Genomic DNA, 17,212 nt, shown 5'->3' on the forward strand with positions numbered 1-17,212 from the left:
GCTTGGGTTCTCATCATGACACTTGCAATAGTCTCTCTAGTGGTAGGCAACCCTCTCAAATCTGGAGAAGGATACCCCTTTTGGAGCTCTCAATCCCAGGCCACCCTCACCACCGACACATCTCGGACGGGATGGGGAGCACATATTGCAGGCTTCCACACCCAGGGGTTTTTGTTTGCTCAGGAATCGCAGCTTCAGATCAACCTTTTGGAGATGCAAGCAATTTGGTACGCCCTTCAGGTGTTCTGAGAGCAGCTCCTGAACAAAGGGGTTCTGGTTCAGCCCGACAATCAGGTTGCCATGTGGTATCTGAACAAGCAGGGGAGGAACGAGGACCCCTTCTGTCAGGAGGCAGTCCACACTTGGTTGTGGGCCATCGAAAACGGCATCACCCTCTGGGCAGTGTACCTTCCGGGAGTGGACAACATCCAGTGATAAATTGAAGATGGGGTTTATGCCCCAAAATGCAAGGTTTTATGCTTTTTTGCATTGGAGCATAGCTTCCAAACCCTTGTTTGAATTGCATCTCAGATCTTTATGCTATAACCTTACAATGGGCATATGATGGTGGGCATGCTGACATCTGATCAGACAGCAAAACAGTGCCTTTATGCTTATACATTCATAGCAGTGAGACTGTCATGTGACAATTTAAAAAGAAACTGAAACAGTTTTGCTGTTTCAGGAGTGTAATAAATTAGAAACAAAAGGAAAGTGCAGAGGAGCTTACCCTGTTGGCTAAATAGATATAAACTGATGCTTTATGAAACAGGGCTGCAAACAGGTCTGGTTTTCAGAATATCTGTAATGAGTATGTATGAGATAATTTCCATGCACTGCTTCTGTTATATGCAGCTGTGTCGCATGTATATTCATTGTTCATATCTTGAAAACCAAACATCTTTATGGCTCTTGAGCACTAGAATTGGCCATCCCTGCTTCAAGATTTTAGAACTATGTGTTGATTAATTTTTTGTAAATTTGTTTTATAAATACTGGAGCTGATAGTGTCAGTTTGTTTTGTCTATACTAATTGTCATACTAAGTAATAAAATTTCAAACAGATCAAATGCAATTATTTTTTGATATTACATATATATTAGAATTAGAAATTGGTCTGGAGAACTGTTGTATTTTTGTAAAAATACATTCTAAAAGTCAAGTTGGTTTAACGTGCAAAATTTCATAAATCGACACTAATGAAAATGGTTCATTTGTTTCCTTGCTATGTACACATATGGGTAGATTTTAAAAGGGCTGCACGTGGACCCATAAACACGGGTATCTCGCCGTACGCAAAGATACTATTTTATAAACTATATGCATAGGTTATAAAATATTCTTCACGCATGTATTTCTGCAGCGGGTATTTCTGCACATGTCTTATGCACGTGCTTGGAGGAGAGAGTACACTTTTTTATAAGGCTCAATCTGAATCCCTATATATGGACCATTGTAAGGGGGTACTTTGATTCGAGGTGAGTTGTGGTTAGGGGTGAGGTGTTACAGGCATTCAGAGGTATCCATTGTAAAATTGCCACCATAAAATAATTTTAGACCTTATAAGTGATGACAATTTTAACGAGAAGTTGATTTGTACACTGCAGTCTGTGCTAGCTGCATTGCACAAATCAACTACTTTTTATCATAAGGTCTAAAAGTATTTTATGATGTCAATTTTACAGTGGATATCTCTGAATGTCTGTAATACCTCACCCCTAACCCCAACTCAACTCACCGTGAATCAAAGTACCCCCTTACAATGGTCCATATATAGAGATTCAGATTGAGCCTTATAAAGAGTCTCTCTCTCTTTCCCCTCCCCCTCCCATTTTCTGGGTGTGCGTACATTGATGTACATGCGCCCTTCCCAGCTATTTTAAATTTGTGTACCTCCCAAGCTGCCCACTTATGCACATATGTGGCTGTTTTTGCATGCTCAAGGCTATTAAAATCTACCTCATAGGGTTTTCTGTTTCATATTATAGTACAAGCATTTGTTGGAGTAATCTTTGAATATTTTTTGAACAGTGCTCAGGAAACCAAAATTATTGTGATTTCTTTAAATTTCACTTATTTGACTAGTTTAACTTTAGTGAGAGCAATAGATAATTGTAGAAACCACTCTTTATTTTATAGACTTTATTTAAAGCAGCAGCATAACATACTTCATTTTGATTAACACTGATTGATATCCTAATGGAGAGAATTCCCCTCTATATAAATGATCCAGCTGATACCTTCATTTCCTTGTTTCTCATATATAATAGAAAAAAGTTTAAGAAAACTTTTGTGGATTAAATCTAAATATCCACATACATATAAGAGAGATATCAAACTTTATTTCCAAACCACTATCACAGTATTAAAAAAATGCAAAAGCAAAAGCACCCTCCTCACATACAACCTACATACATACAACCTCTCCACCCACGCACCCGGACCTCGATCCATCCCCCTTCCCACCTGCACTTTTCCAGCATTCACCCAGCCTCACCTGCAAGCTTCCAGCATTCATCCAGCCTCTCCTGCAAGCTTCCAGCATTCACCCAGCATCCAAGCTTCCAGCATTCACCCAGCCTCACCTGCAAGCTTCACCTGCAAGCTTCACCTGCAAGCTTCCAGCATTCATCCAGCCTCTCCTGCAAGCTTCCAGCATTCATCCAGTCTCATCTGCAAGCTTCCAGCATTCACCCAGCTTCACCTGCAAGCTTCACCTGCAAGCTTCACCTGCAAGCTTCACCTGCAAGCCTCACCTGCAAGCTTCCAGCATTCATCCAGCCTCTCCTGCAAGCTTCCAGCATTCATCCAGTCTCATCTGCAAGTTTCCAGCATTCACCCAGCCTCACCTGCAAGCTTCACCTGCAAGCCTCACCTGCAAGCTTCCAGCATTCATCCAGCCTCACCTGCAAGCTTCACCTGCAAGCTTCACCTGCAAGCCTCACCTGCAAGCTTCCAGCATTCATCCAGTCTCATCTGCAAGCTTCCAGCATTCATCCAACCTCGCCTGCAAGCTTCTAGCACTCTTCATGACCTCCTGCAAGCTTCTAGCACTCTTCATGACCTCCTGCAAGCTTCTAGCACTCATACAGCCTCTCCTGCAAGCCTCTAGCATTCAACAAACCTGCACAGACAAGCCTCCAACTTTCACATAGCCCCCCTCATTATCCTTCTAACCTCGCAACATAGTTCTTACAAATGGCCCCTTTTTTCACAATTCCAATTCTCCAACATAATACACCAACTAAAAGAATTTCTTTCCGTCATGCCCAACAACACAACCTTAAATCCCTCTCTTCAATCTTGATCACTCCTACCACGCAACTGCTAGGCCTCACCCTTTTCTCTTTAAGCCTTTTCAATGCACAATCTCTAACGAAAAAGTCTGTAATCTTAAACGACTACCTCATCGACGTGAAACCGGAGATATGTGCAATCACTGAAACGTGGTTAAAACCATCAGACACAGCAATAATTAATCAATTACCTACAGAGGCTTACGACTTCTTCTCGCTACCTCGTCATAAAAAAAAGGGAGGAGGTATTCTTTTAGCAACTAAAAAGGACCTCAGATTCTCTCTACAGCAATCCAATTCCAATTCAAAACTTGAATTCGGCTTTTTCACCTCAGACAAGCTCCAAATCCTTCTCGTATATGCTCCCCCAGGACTCCTGGAATCAGATGCCTCACCCCTGATCGAATTAACCTCTTCCCTCATCAACTTTGACTCACCAGCTATCATTCTAGGTGATTTCAACATGCACGTAGATAACCCTACCCCATCACCTAACTGTGAAACACTACTCACAGCCTTCTCAGCGCTAGGCTTCACTCAATTAGTTAACAAACCTACCCACAAAGCCGGCCACACGTTAGACCTGATCTTCGTTAACGCTGCAATCAAGCCAGTATCTATCCCAGATTGCACAAAGGTCCCGTGGTCAGATCACTACCTCATAACAACTTCATTCTCTATAAAAGATACTAGCCAGGCTTGCTTTCCTTCGCCCTCCTTCACATACAGGAAAACTTGCTCCCCAGAAGACCTCAATAATCACCTATCACCACAACTCCACCAACTGGACCTTACAGATCCGAACTCAGCACTTCGATCATGGAATACAATCACCGAAACTATAGCTTACAAGCTATGCCCTTCAATTACAAAAAAACCACACCAGAATTCCTCCAAAAGACAGCCCTGGTTCTCCTCAGAACTAAGAAAGCTCAAACTCCAACTAAGACAAAATGAGGCTAAATGGCGCAAAAACCCAGGAACCAACACCCTTTCAATCTACAAATCATCTCTGCATCAATACAAATCAAGCACCTTAAGATCCAAGAGGGACTTTTACGCCTCGAAGATACACGACCTTGTATTCGATGCCAAAGCCCTCTTCAGCTACGTAGCCAACCTCACACAAGTAAACCAACCAGAGATTGCACATGACCAAGCTCAATCGAAAGCGGAAGAATTAGCTCTATTCTTCAGCAACAAAATCAACACTCTTCTATCTCAGCTCCCCACGAACCCCACTGTTCCACTAACCACTCCTCAACCCTCAATCAACCACACTCAGTTAGAAGAACTTGATACAACTTCATCCATGGAGATCCAAGGAATTCTAAGGAAAATGAAACCTTCTTCCCACCCTTCAGACCACATCCCAGCCAAACTACTACTATCAATTCCAGATTCTATCTCCAAAACCCTGGCAGATATCATAAATTGCTCCCTCACACAAGGACTCTACCCTGACAACCTCAAACTAGCCTCACTCAAACCCCTTCTCAAAAAACCAAATCTTGACCCAAACGATCCTAACAACTTTAGACCGATATCCAACCTCCCCTTCATAGCCAAGATAATGGAAAAATTGGTAAACTCACGACTCTCAAACTACCTTGAAGACAATAACCTACTATTCCCATCACAATACGGATTCCGTAAAACCTTAAGCACGGAAGCCCTCCTCATCTCTATGACCGACCACATCATCCTAGGCTTAGACAAAGGACAATCCTTCCTTCTGATCCTACTCGACCTTTCGTCTGCATTTGACACGGTCAATCACTCTCTTCTCATCAACCAACTAACAGCCATAGGTATCTCTGGCACTGCCCTATCTTGGTTTAGAACCTTCCTCAGCAACAGAGGATATAAGGTTAAGATTCATAATAAAGAATCCTCTCTTCACCCCGCGTCAGTAGGAGTCCCTCAGGGCTCATCCCTGTCTCCTACCTTGTTTAACATTTATCTGTTACCCTTATGTGAACTCCTCACTAACCTCAATCTCAAACACTTCCTCTACGCCGACGATATTCAGGTCCTGATCCCCATCAAGGAGTCCCTCGCAAAAACACTGTCTCACTGGGAAACCTGCCTCCAAAATATCAAACAGCTTCTCACAAGTCTCAACCTGATACTAAATTCATCAAAAACGGAACTTCTAATCATCACACCAGAAAACAGCTCCCTCACACACACTCATCCAACCTTACCAAACACTACACAAGTGAGAGACCTAGGAGTTCTAATTGACAATCACCTAAACCTGAAAGCCAACATCAACAAAACCACCAGAGACTGCTTTTATAAGCTCCAAGTGCTGAAAAGAATATGACCTCTCTTCCACACTCATGACTTCAGAACGATTCTACAATCAATCATTTTCGCAAAGCTGGACTATTGTAACACCATCATGCTTGGTCTCCCTTCATCACACACCAAACCATTGCAAATGGTCCAAAATGCCTCCGCCCGTATACTCACTAACATCAGGAGAAGAGAACACATAACACCTATCCTGATGGGCCTCCACTGGCTGCCTATCCACTTCAGAATAATCTACAAGGCCATTCTCACCATTTTCAAAAACATCCATCAATTAGCCCCAATCGATCTCCATATCCCCCTCCGATTACACTACTCAACAAGACCGACAAGAGATGCTTACAAAGGATCACTTCAAGTACCTCCAGCCAAAACTACCAGACACATCACGCTTAGAGATCGGGCCTTCTCCACAGCTGGTCCAACTTTATGGAACTCCATTCCCCCGGATCTTAGAATGGAACCCAGCATCTCAACATTCAAGAAAAGACTCAAGACTTGGCTGTTCACGCAGGCCTTTCCTAACTCCAACATTACTTAACTCCCTTCAATCAACATACTTCGCTAGTAATAGCATTAATAGCCACCCCTTATAATGTTATTATATATATATATAATTATCTGATCTTCATTTTCCTTCTTACTCCGTTATTGTTTCCCTGTTACATGTAACTGCTTTTCTGCACTATTGTTCAAATTGTAAAGTTTATTTTAATTGCACCCCTGTTTCTTGTGAACCTGCATGATGGGACTATCGTCTTGAATGTTGGTATATAAAAAAAACTTAAATAAATAAATAAATAAACGACCCTTCCCCTCATTCACTCATGTCATTATTTGGAGAATGCCTCGAATTAGTAACAGCTTGTAAAAGGTGTCTGAGTCTATTAGCTCAATGGTTGGGGTGGCAACCCCAGGTGTATCGTCTTATTTGTTTGAAGGTGGTCAAAGGCTTGGAGTGTTTTCTGTTACAGCAGCAGGTCTAGAATTATAAGCGTTGTGTTAAAAATGTTTTGGTGGTGGAGTTCCCCCTGATGAAGCCAATTATGGAGAAACAAGGGCCTCGTGCCACACTGATTAATCTGAAGAGGTGATTCAGCATCCTGGAAAGATAGGTGAAGAATTAGGAGAAGAGAGACATATGAACCGTGGCCATATAAGAAATGGGAATAATTCAGCATTTATTAAAATTGATAATTTAACACATTTTGTGAGCATGAGTATTGTTGAAATATAGGCATATAGACATCAATGTGAGAAGTTGTAAATGGCATATAAGCCATAGGGATATATAATAAGAGTTACATGTGTGTAATTGCTCCACAAAAAATGTGTTAGATAAGTTGATATAATCTGTGTATTCAATTACAAGTTTGTATTAAGTTTTTAATGTATGAGTGAGGGTATGAGTGAATGAAGGGAAGGGTGGTTTAACACATGATACATGACACATTTTTTAATATTGTGATAGTGGTTTGGAAATAAAGTTTGATATCTCTCTTATATGTATGTGGATGTTATAACATTGTGGAGAGTATAGACAATATCACCCATCGTGTGTACCTGATTAAATCTAAATATGCCAGTTCTGGGATATTTTCATATCTGTAGCCACATTTCTTTTCTGCAGCATGGAATGTGGGTGTCTTGGCTAAAGGCATAAGTTAGTAACAGGTCGATACAGTAAAGTGTGCTCCGTCGGAGCGCACTGTCAGCCTGCTCTGGACGCGTGTTTTCCCTTACCCCTTATTGAGTAAGGGGAGGAAAACACGCGGCCCACCCGCGGCACCTAATAGTACCCTCAACATGCAAATGCATGTTGATGGCCCTATTAGGTATGCGCGCGGGATCCAGTAAGTAAAATGTGCAGCCAAGCCGCACATTTTACTCTAAGAAATTAGCGCCGACCCAAAGGTCGGCGCTAATTTCTTCCGGCACCAGGAAAGTGCACAGAAAAGCAGTAAAAACTGCTTTTCTGTGCACCCTCCGACTTAATATCATAGCGATATTAAGTCGGAGGTCCCCAAAAGTAAAAAAAAAAAGTAAAAAAAATAAAAAATAAAATAAAATAAAATTTGAATTCGGCCCGCGGCTGTCGGGCCGAAAACCGGACGCTCAATTTTGCCGGCGTCCGGTTTCCGAGCCCGTGGCTGTCAGCGGGCTCGAGAACCGACGCCGGCAAAATTGAGCGTCGGCTGTCAAACCCGCTGACAGCCGCCGCTCCTGTCCAAAAAGAGGCGCTAGGGACGCGCTAGTGTCCCTAGCGCCTCCTTTTCCTCGTTTGCACCACGTCACCTCATTTGAATACTGGATCGCTCGCACCGGCAAAGGGCCGGTGCATGCGCCGGGAGAGCGGGCATTCGTCCGCGGGCATTCGTCCGCTCTCCCGCGGTTTTACAGTATCGTCCGCGGGCATTCGTCCGCGGGCATTCGTCCGCGGGCATTCGTCCGCTCTCCCGCGGTTTTACAGTATCGATCCGTAGAGAAGGCTGGTGGTGATTTTATAAATACCCTGTGTAGATACAGAGAAAGATGCTGGGCAGCTGAATTAGCTGAATTAAACGGGGGAAAAGAAACACTGTAAAGTCATAAATGAATAAAACTAAACAAAAAATACAGAAGATTACTAGGAGATACAGCAGACGTTTTAAAAAACGTATTTGAATATATTTCAGGGATCTGCTTTAAATAATGTACATAAGGTTAGTATTAGCACAGTGAAAGTAGAAAGTTTTTGTATTTAAAAAGAACTTATATTGCAATATTTTCTGTTACCTATTTTATTTTTTTTTTGTTGCAACATGAACAAATCAATTTTGTCTATTTCTTTAGAATCACCAGATAGTGATGTTGCCATGGAGATAGCCGCCTCAGAGCAGCAAGTTTCAGAGGCAGTGTATGATTGTGTTATTTGTGGACAAAGTGGTCCTTCTACTGAAGATAGACCCACAGGGCTAGTTGTGCTATTACAAGCATCTTCAGGTAAGGTTAGAGGTTTTTTTTTTTTGTCATTTCTTTTATGTGAAGTTTGTATCGGCCTTAAATACAAATAATCTTTTAATCCCACCCGATGAGACACGTGATCGAAGCAGATTTGATTGAGGGAAATCAAATCTTGAAAAATATCTTTGTTTTCATGTATCGCAGTTTTAATATTAGATATCAAATTTGTTATCATTGATTTAACTTGTATTTCTGTTCTGGGAAAGGACATGTCTGAATGACTTTTAAGACCTTAAATAGTATAGGTCTATGCAGCTGTTTAAACAAAGTGAAAATAGGTTGTTTAGATTTTAAGTTTTTTAATTAGCTTAAAATGCCCTAAAACAAAGCCATTATTGATCTAGAATTGCACTGCCACATGATAGTAGTATGCATAATTTTTTTCCTGTGTTTATATATGACTGCCTGGATAAATGTTTGTGTTCTTTCTACAGTGTTTTTGGTAGGGCTCTCCATCTCAACCCTTGGATTGAAAATTGTCATTTGGAATGTGGGCAAGTTGATTGAAAATAGCATAGATGTGCACGGCATGCTTGTGCATTGTGCCCAGGATGAGGGCTGTCAAGACACCGTTTGGTCTTGTCAGCCCTGCTCAAGAGTTTCCTTCTAGTTTTTGGTCAGCTGGGGATCTTGGCACAGTTTAACAGTGACATGGAGTAGAAGGAGAAAAGAAAAGGAAAATCAGACATGAATAGTAGAATCAATACTATATAAATTGGTGTTTCAAAGGAAAGGTTAAATAAAGTGCTTTCTTAAAATATTTTTTCTGTAGTCTCTGTATCCAGTATAAGAAATCCACTGAGAAAAGTGAGTTGAACTTTTCCTGCAGTAAAACTAGACGGGCTTATTTCTGAGATCTTTGGCATATCATTGTCATTTTGTTCTTGCATACCTTCTTTCTGTAGTCTTGGGACACCGTCGCAAGAGCACTGAACCAAAGAAGCTTCCAACCACCGAAGAAGAGCAAATATACCTAGAAGGTACATGTGCAGCAGCACATGATGTGAGGCTCTCAATGTTACAGCGCTATTTTAAGGATGTAAGTGCTCAATGTTCATACATAGTAATTCTTATTCTCAATGCTGCATTTGCTAATGTAGCCAGTTCCAAGTTGGAATATAATTTTGTTTTCATTAGATGTATACCCACTGTATTCATTTTCTGACAAATCCTGAAAAGGGGGGGGGGGGGAAGAGGAATAAAAAGCCTATTTCTAGAAAATATTCATTTGGCGTTCCACATTTTGTATTTTGTTTTATTATGATTCAGAAATTATCCATCAACCATATCAACAGTGGCTGTATCACTAATGACATCATAGTAACTGATGTTCTTAAAACATTTTTATTTCAGCCTTATTTTACCTAGAGTATTGAGCTACATATCTATAGAACTATTACAGCAGAAGTTCAATTCCCTTTACTACTTATGCCTTGTGGGATCCTAAGCAAGTAATTTAATACCCTGGTCCTCAATTTACTAATCTGAAATTTGGTAAACAACATTTCTCAGAAGACAAGGTGAATAACCAGTCCCATAGATAAATAACATAGTCACTCTGAATTGGCTGGACTTTTTTCCAGAGCTTTCCAGGAAGTTCTTAGAAATTCTCTTGGATATTTATGATAGTTCTGTACCTCTTTTTCGGTGAAGCTATACAAATGTTTTGTTTTGAGCAACCCAATCACCAAAGCCCAAACCTAACGTAATCTGAGGAGCGAAACTTGATACTACAACCAGCTGTGTCACTCAGTATATTTATTGATCTATTCCACCGCTAATGTCTTATGTCTCTTCTTCATTTACATCAATAATCTTTTTTCATAACTTTATATATTTTTGTAGGACCTTCAAGTACTCAGCATGCATCATAATAGAAACCATAGCTAAGTATTTAAACTTGGATTCCCCAGCTATGATCTTAGGGGATTTCAACCTCCACATTGATTCAACTGTACTCTCTACCAACTGCGAAGCATTTCTCACCTCTCTCACAGCCATGGGCTTCCAACAAATTATCAACAAGCCCACCCATAAAGCTGGCTGCACCCTAGACCTTATTTTCATAAACTCTGGCTTCACGCACTCTACCTCCCCCCCCCCCCGAATGCATCCCAGTCCCCTGGTCAGACCATTCGCTGATTTCCACCACCCTCACATTGAAAGAAAGTCCTACCTCTCACCTTCCCCAATCTACCTTTCACTTCAGGAGACCGTGTAACCCAGATGTCCTCAGCGAACATTTGCCAAAGAACTTCTTAACCTAGATGTCTCAAACCCTAACTCGACTCTACTCTCATTTCACAGCATCACTGAATCGGTAGCCAACAAATTATGCCCACTATCAGCCAAAAAAATTCAGCCCGGCCTTGAAAAGAAAACCACCTTGGTTCTCCAATGAACTCCAGAAGCTTAAGCAAGACCTCAGACATAAAGAAAACAAATGGCTCAAGGCCCCCTGCCCCCCAGCATGTTAGCTGCCTACAAATCCTCCCTCCATTTCTACAGGAACTCCATCCTACGAACAAAAAGAGACTTTTACACTCGTAGAATTCATGACCTCGCATTTGACACCAAGGCCCTATTCTCCTGTGTATCTGAACTCATGAAAATCACCACCCCAACCATCCCAGACGACCAAGCACAATCTAAGGCCAACAAACTCGCAACCTTCTTTCAGAACAAAATCTCCAACCTCTTAACACTCCTTCCCCCCAGCACTACCTCATCTCCTATCTCCTTCTCATTCTCAGATACGGGAGCCATCCTTGACTCCTTCGAACCTACATTCTCCCTGGAGATTGAATCCCTACTAAAGAGAATGAAACCCTCTACCCATCCATCCGACCAAATCCCGACTAAACTACTCCTATCGGTGCCGGACTATCTCCAAGCCTCTGGCTGATATTATAAACTGCTCTCTATTGCAAGGAATCTTCCCTGACGTTCTAAAACTTGCCACCCTCAAACCCCTTCTTAAGAAACCGAACCTAGACCTCAGAGAACCCAACAATTTCCGTCCTATTTCCAATCTTCCTTTTGTTGCCAAGATTATGGAAAAATTATTCAATACTCAACTTTCAGAATATCTTGAAGACCATAAAATCCTCTACCCAACTCATACGGCTTCCGCAAATTGCTAAGCACCAAAACCCTCCTCATCTCCCTCACGGACCACCTCATCATGGGGCCTAGACAAAGGACACGCCTTCCTGCTAGTACTTCTCGAGATCTCGGCGGCGTTCGACATGGTGAACCACTCCATCCTCCTAAATCGACTATCGGACATTGGGATAGCAGGAATGGCCTTCAGATGGTTTGATTCTTTTCTCAGTAATAGAGGCTATAAAGTCAAAATCAACAACAGAGTCCCCGCGCATCAATTCTTCACTAGGAGTACCCCAGGGCTCTTCTCTGTCCCCCACCCTCTTCAATATCTACCTCCTTACCCCTCTGCCAGCTGCTAACAAGCCTAAAACTAAAACACTATCTTTACGCCGATGACGTACACATCCTGATCCCTATAACTAAATCCCTAACGAAAACACTTAAGTTCTGGGACAATTGCCTCCAAGCTATCAAGCTCCTCCTCACCAGCCTAAATCTTGTACTTAGCCAAAATGGAACTCCTCCTCATATCTCCTGACTATAGCGATATCCCTCAGCAGACCCACCCCAACACCTTGGTCACCCAAGCAAGAGATCTTGGAGTGATAATTGACAACCATCTGAACTTAAAGAAGTTCATTAATCACACAACCAAGGACTATTTCTATAAATTACAGGTGCTAAAAAGACTTAAACCTCTCTACATTTTCACAACTTCAGGACTGTCCTCCAAGCCATTTTATTTTCCAAGATAGACTACTGTAACTCCCTTCTGCTGGGTCTCCTCGCCTCCACCAACAAACCTCTTCAGATGCTCCAAAACGCGGCCGCCAGAATCTTGACGAATACCAACAGAAGAGACCACATCACGCCCATCCTCAGAAATCTGCACTGGCTACCAATAAGCTTTAGAATCTTACACAAGTCCCTCACCATCATTCACAAAACCATTCACAACCAGGTCCCCATCGACCTTCAATTCCCACTCAGACTCCACACCTCTTCAAGACCTATCAGAGAAGCTTACTAAGGATCTCTGCACGCCCCTTCAACCAAATCCACCCATCATACAGCCACTAAAGAACGGGCCCTCTCGACAGCGGGGACCAGCCATCTGGAATGCTATCCCCTCAGATCTCAGACAGGAACCCTGCCTGTTGACTTTCAGGAAAAAAACTCAAGACCTGGCTGTTTCAACAAGCCTTCCCCTAACCCAGGCCCGCCTCAGCTATTCCACAGTTCATATACTAGTGCCACCTAATCAGTGCACTCCATTTCTGACCCTGTATATTATTTGTTGTAGTTACCAAGTTTATCTTATGCTTCTGGCTTCATCTCCCTAGTTTCCGTGCCCCTGTTTTATTGTAACTTTGTCTCTTCTTCTATGTTAATGTTATAACCCCTTGTTCCATGTAAACCGATATGATATGATCTGTATCATGAATGTCGGTATAAAAAAGAACTAGATAGATAAATATACTGTTTTTACCCACAAGTCCAATTTTATTTATAATTTATTCAACATTTTCTTTCTTCACTAAGAACCCTCACGCTCAGAGGTTTAACATAAATTCATCTTGTACTGAAGATCCCTCATTAGAGCAGTCTCTATTAAATAATACCACTTTTGGAATGACTCAAAATTTATTAAGACTCAATGTAAAACGCCACTTATCTTAGTATTTGGTTTTACTACCCCGACCTGGATCCAGTTTTCGATGTCTGCCTCAGGGGGTCTCTGTTATTCTTTTAAAGATTCTTCTTTCCACATAGAACGTCAGACTGCTCAAACCAAACTTTTACCGCGGTACTTCACTGGCGTTTCTCTTCCCTTTAAAATTGGCGTCGGGGCCGGTTCTTTAAATCTCTCAGAACCGGAAGTTCTCATGAAATCACTACACACCTGGGACAGTTTCGACTTCATTAGTTTTAATCCCTCACACATTTGACCGCATAATCTATCTCTTCTGACAGCATTAAATCAAAGAGTACCAATTGATTACCTCATTTAATACAAAAGATTGTTCAGTCTTGAGTTTAAAAATCCAAAACACCTTACGGCAATTCAACAATGCTTGTTGAATTGCCTCGTCCTGGAAGATTTACTGCTTCAATTATAGTCCACTTTAAGTCTCTGAAAGCATGATTTTACTCCATGCAATGGGGCTCAATAGGAACTGTCAACTTCAGTCTTTATACAGCTTTTGTGCTCGATCAGTCTCGTTCTTATTTTTCTTTTAGTTCGTCCCACATATACAAGATTGCATCGACATTGTAATACATAAATTACAGCACTCGAATTGCAATTGGTAGTTTTATTCAAAAAAATAGTCAGTTTTGAGCCTGGATCTTGCCACAGCGATCCCGTCATAGCTAGCCCACACATTTCACAGGCGCCACATGGGTAATTATCCTTCAGTTGTTCTTGTTGAGACTTGTCTTCTTCGGTTTGTGAACAGGCATGGACTAACTGATCTCGTAGATTTTTATTTCTCATAAATGAGAAACGAGGGAAATCTTTAAATTCTTTGTGAAAAGCCAGAATCGGCCAATATTTCCTTAATATACCTCTTAATTCCCCCACATGATGACTATAGTGTAAGACACAAGTGAGTCCATAGTCATTTTTAGTGTTGTTGTAACTCAACAATAACTCCCTATTAGCGAATAAGGCACTTTTATAGGCCATTTTTATCACCGAGATGGGATACCCACAATTTTGAAAACGGGTGAACATCACATCAGATTGAAGCTTAAATTCTGTTGTAGACTAACAAATTCATCTAAGACGCAGAAACTGACCGATGGGTAGACTGTCTTTTAATTTCTTGGGATGATAACTTGAGTACTCTAGAAACTGGTTCCAATCAGTCTCTTTTCGAAACAAAGTGGTTTTTAAACCCCCTCCTCTCTCATAATGGTAATGTCCAGAAAAGACACTATAGACTCATGATATTGCATCGAAAACTTTAGGGAATCATTCTGTTCATTCAGCCATATCAAAAATTTGTTTAACTCTTCTTCAGACGAAGTCCAGATGAAAAAAATATCGTCTATGTATCTTCTCCAGGTTAAGATCTTAAACCACCTTGATGAGTATAGAGACGTCTCTTCAAAATGGGCAACAAACAGGTTCGCTATATCTGGGGCAACAGTGGACCCCATTGCCACCCCTTGTATCTGGAGATAATAGATTCAAATTTGAAAATTTTTTTAAACAGTACCAATTCCAACAATGCCATAAAAAATGAAGCGGGGACTCTATGTGGACGTTCTCAAGAATGCAAAATTCGTGTAATCAATGTAAATGCTTCTTTTTGGTCGCTATTGGTATAAAGAGCTGCTACATCCATTGTCACCAAGAGACACTCTTCTGGAAGTGATGGTAGACCCTGTAAAATCTTTAACAGGTGTGTAGTGATTTCATGAGAACTTCCAGTTCTGAGAGATTTAAAGAACTGGTCCCGAAGCCATTTTTAAAGGGAAGAGAAACACCAGTGAAGTACCGCGGTAAAAGTTTGGTTTGAGCAGTCTGACGATCTATGTGGAAAAAAGAACCTTAAAAAAATGAGACCCCCTGAGGCAGACACCAAAACTTGGATCCAGGTCGGGGTAGTAAAACCAAATACTAAGATAAGTGGCGTTTTACATTGAGTCTTCATAAATTTTGAGTCATTCCAAAAGTGGTATTATTTAATAGAGACTGCTCTAATGAGGGATCTTCAGTACAAGATGAATTTGTTAAACCTCTGAGCATGAGGATTCTTAGTGAAGAAAGAAAATGTTGAATAAATTATAAAAAAAAATTGGACTTGAGTAAAATCAGTATGTTATGATGCATGCTGAGTACTTGAAGGTCCTACAAAAATATATAAAAATATGAAAAAAGATTATTGATGTAAATGAAGAAAAGAGACATAAGACATTAGCGGTGGAATAGATCAATGAATATACTACTGAGTGACACAGTTGGTTGTTTTGAGCAACACCATTCCCCAGTGACCTGTGATTTTTTAAACTTACTTTTTACTTTGTGTTTTCCTCTAATACAATTGTGCCTCAAAAAAACCCTGTTTTGGGCCTGTGAAGGTTCCCTAGCTAAATCTTTTTTGCCACTTTTTTCAAGTTTTCTTTGCTTTTTTATCATTTCTGTTGGAGCAAACTTTAAGGCCATGGACATGATCTCTCTTCAGAACTTGCTGCTCCACAGACAAAGAATGGGTCTCCACCTGAAGACCATGCCTTTTCTTATTTTCTTTTCTTTACAGGTAATGGCTAAGGCCATTCCAATAGAATTGAAGGTTGAAGGGAGAGCCCAGGGTCACCCCAATTTATCCTCCTCAAGTACTTGAATGCCCATCCGAAGTTGGTGGCATTACCCATCCACTGACTTCATCAGGATGTGTGCAAAACATCACGCTTTTTATTCCTAGTTGTAAAGAAGGTGCATACAAAGTATCATATCCAAGTGAGTGAAGGATTTGACGTACTTCAGTTGTCACTCTTCAGACTTCAATCTTCAAACTTCTGCCATTCCCATTCCCTTCCTTGGCTTGAGGTGAGGGTGGAGAGATCAGTAGTCCCTAGAATTGGAGAAGGAAGGGTGCTTGATTGGACACCTCTGTGTGTCCTTGCTACAGGCTGGAGATGAACCTGGTGCCTGCCAGCTGTTTACCCCATCCTGGGATGTCACTGTGTTCAGTGTGCTGGATATCTGCCACCCTACGCATACATTGTATTCCTTGCTCCCTTCCTTTTGAATGTTCCCTTGGCCTCCTAGGTTGTCAGGAAGAAAAAGTTCACCTGCCCTACTGCATCTGAAGCCCCTGTTCTGGTAGAGAGATAAGATGTGGTCAGAGCTGGCATCAGTTTTGATGTTTCAAATGTGAGGAAAGGAGCTCCCCTACTTCCCCACCACTGCTGAGGATCAATTCAGGGACAGGTAGCTCATGTACCCACCCCTTCAAGGCCAGCAGACTGTTCTGCCAGGCTTGCCAATGTGCTTAAGGGTATTCCAGGCTGAAGCACGCTTTCAGACAGGAGGGTAGTCTAAAAAGGACCAAGAAGTTTAGGTCACATGCCTTGGTGTAACTCCAGTGTGTGCATGTTGGAGCTTGAACTGTTTGGGGAAGAAATATTATTGGAATTCTAGCATCCTACCAATTCTACATGTTCCAATATTTACATTCCATCTTGAGCAATGCACAGAAATTCACTGACTGCCTCCTAGCAAGAAAACCAAAGTGAATTTTTTTTGCTGTTGGATGAAGATGAGTGTGAAAAGCATCTGATTTGCTCAGCCTAAAGCATTTTTGAAATAACGTCTTAGAGCCTCCCTGATGTCCATTAATAAATTCAGACTCTCATGGGTGCAAGCATTTATCCTTTGTGGGATAGGCCTGCAGGTAGGCCATGTACTGGAGAGAATTCCTTTGAAAATAAGGTGAAGGAGGCTGTGAATCTTCTCAAAGACCAACATAAGGTGT

The 17,212-nt window shown here is 41.4% G+C and overlaps 1 protein-coding gene across 8 annotated transcripts in view; it reads left to right on the forward strand.

The window, feature by feature from the left end:
• Positions 1-17,212, forward strand: part of UBR3 (ubiquitin protein ligase E3 component n-recognin 3) — a 672,099-nt gene that overhangs the window by 368,799 nt on the left and 286,088 nt on the right. For all 8 annotated transcript variants that reach the window (XM_029605729.1, XM_029605732.1, XM_029605733.1 and 5 more), the window contains 2 exons: positions 8,448-8,597; positions 9,524-9,657. In XM_029605729.1, coding sequence (XP_029461589.1) covers positions 8,448-8,597; positions 9,524-9,657 — 284 coding nt within the window. The remainder of the gene's footprint in view (positions 1-8,447; positions 8,598-9,523; positions 9,658-17,212) is intronic.

Source organism: Rhinatrema bivittatum, chromosome 6, assembly GCF_901001135.1.
Source record: "Rhinatrema bivittatum chromosome 6, aRhiBiv1.1, whole genome shotgun sequence".
Classification (NCBI taxonomy): domain Eukaryota; kingdom Metazoa; phylum Chordata; class Amphibia; order Gymnophiona; family Rhinatrematidae; genus Rhinatrema; species Rhinatrema bivittatum.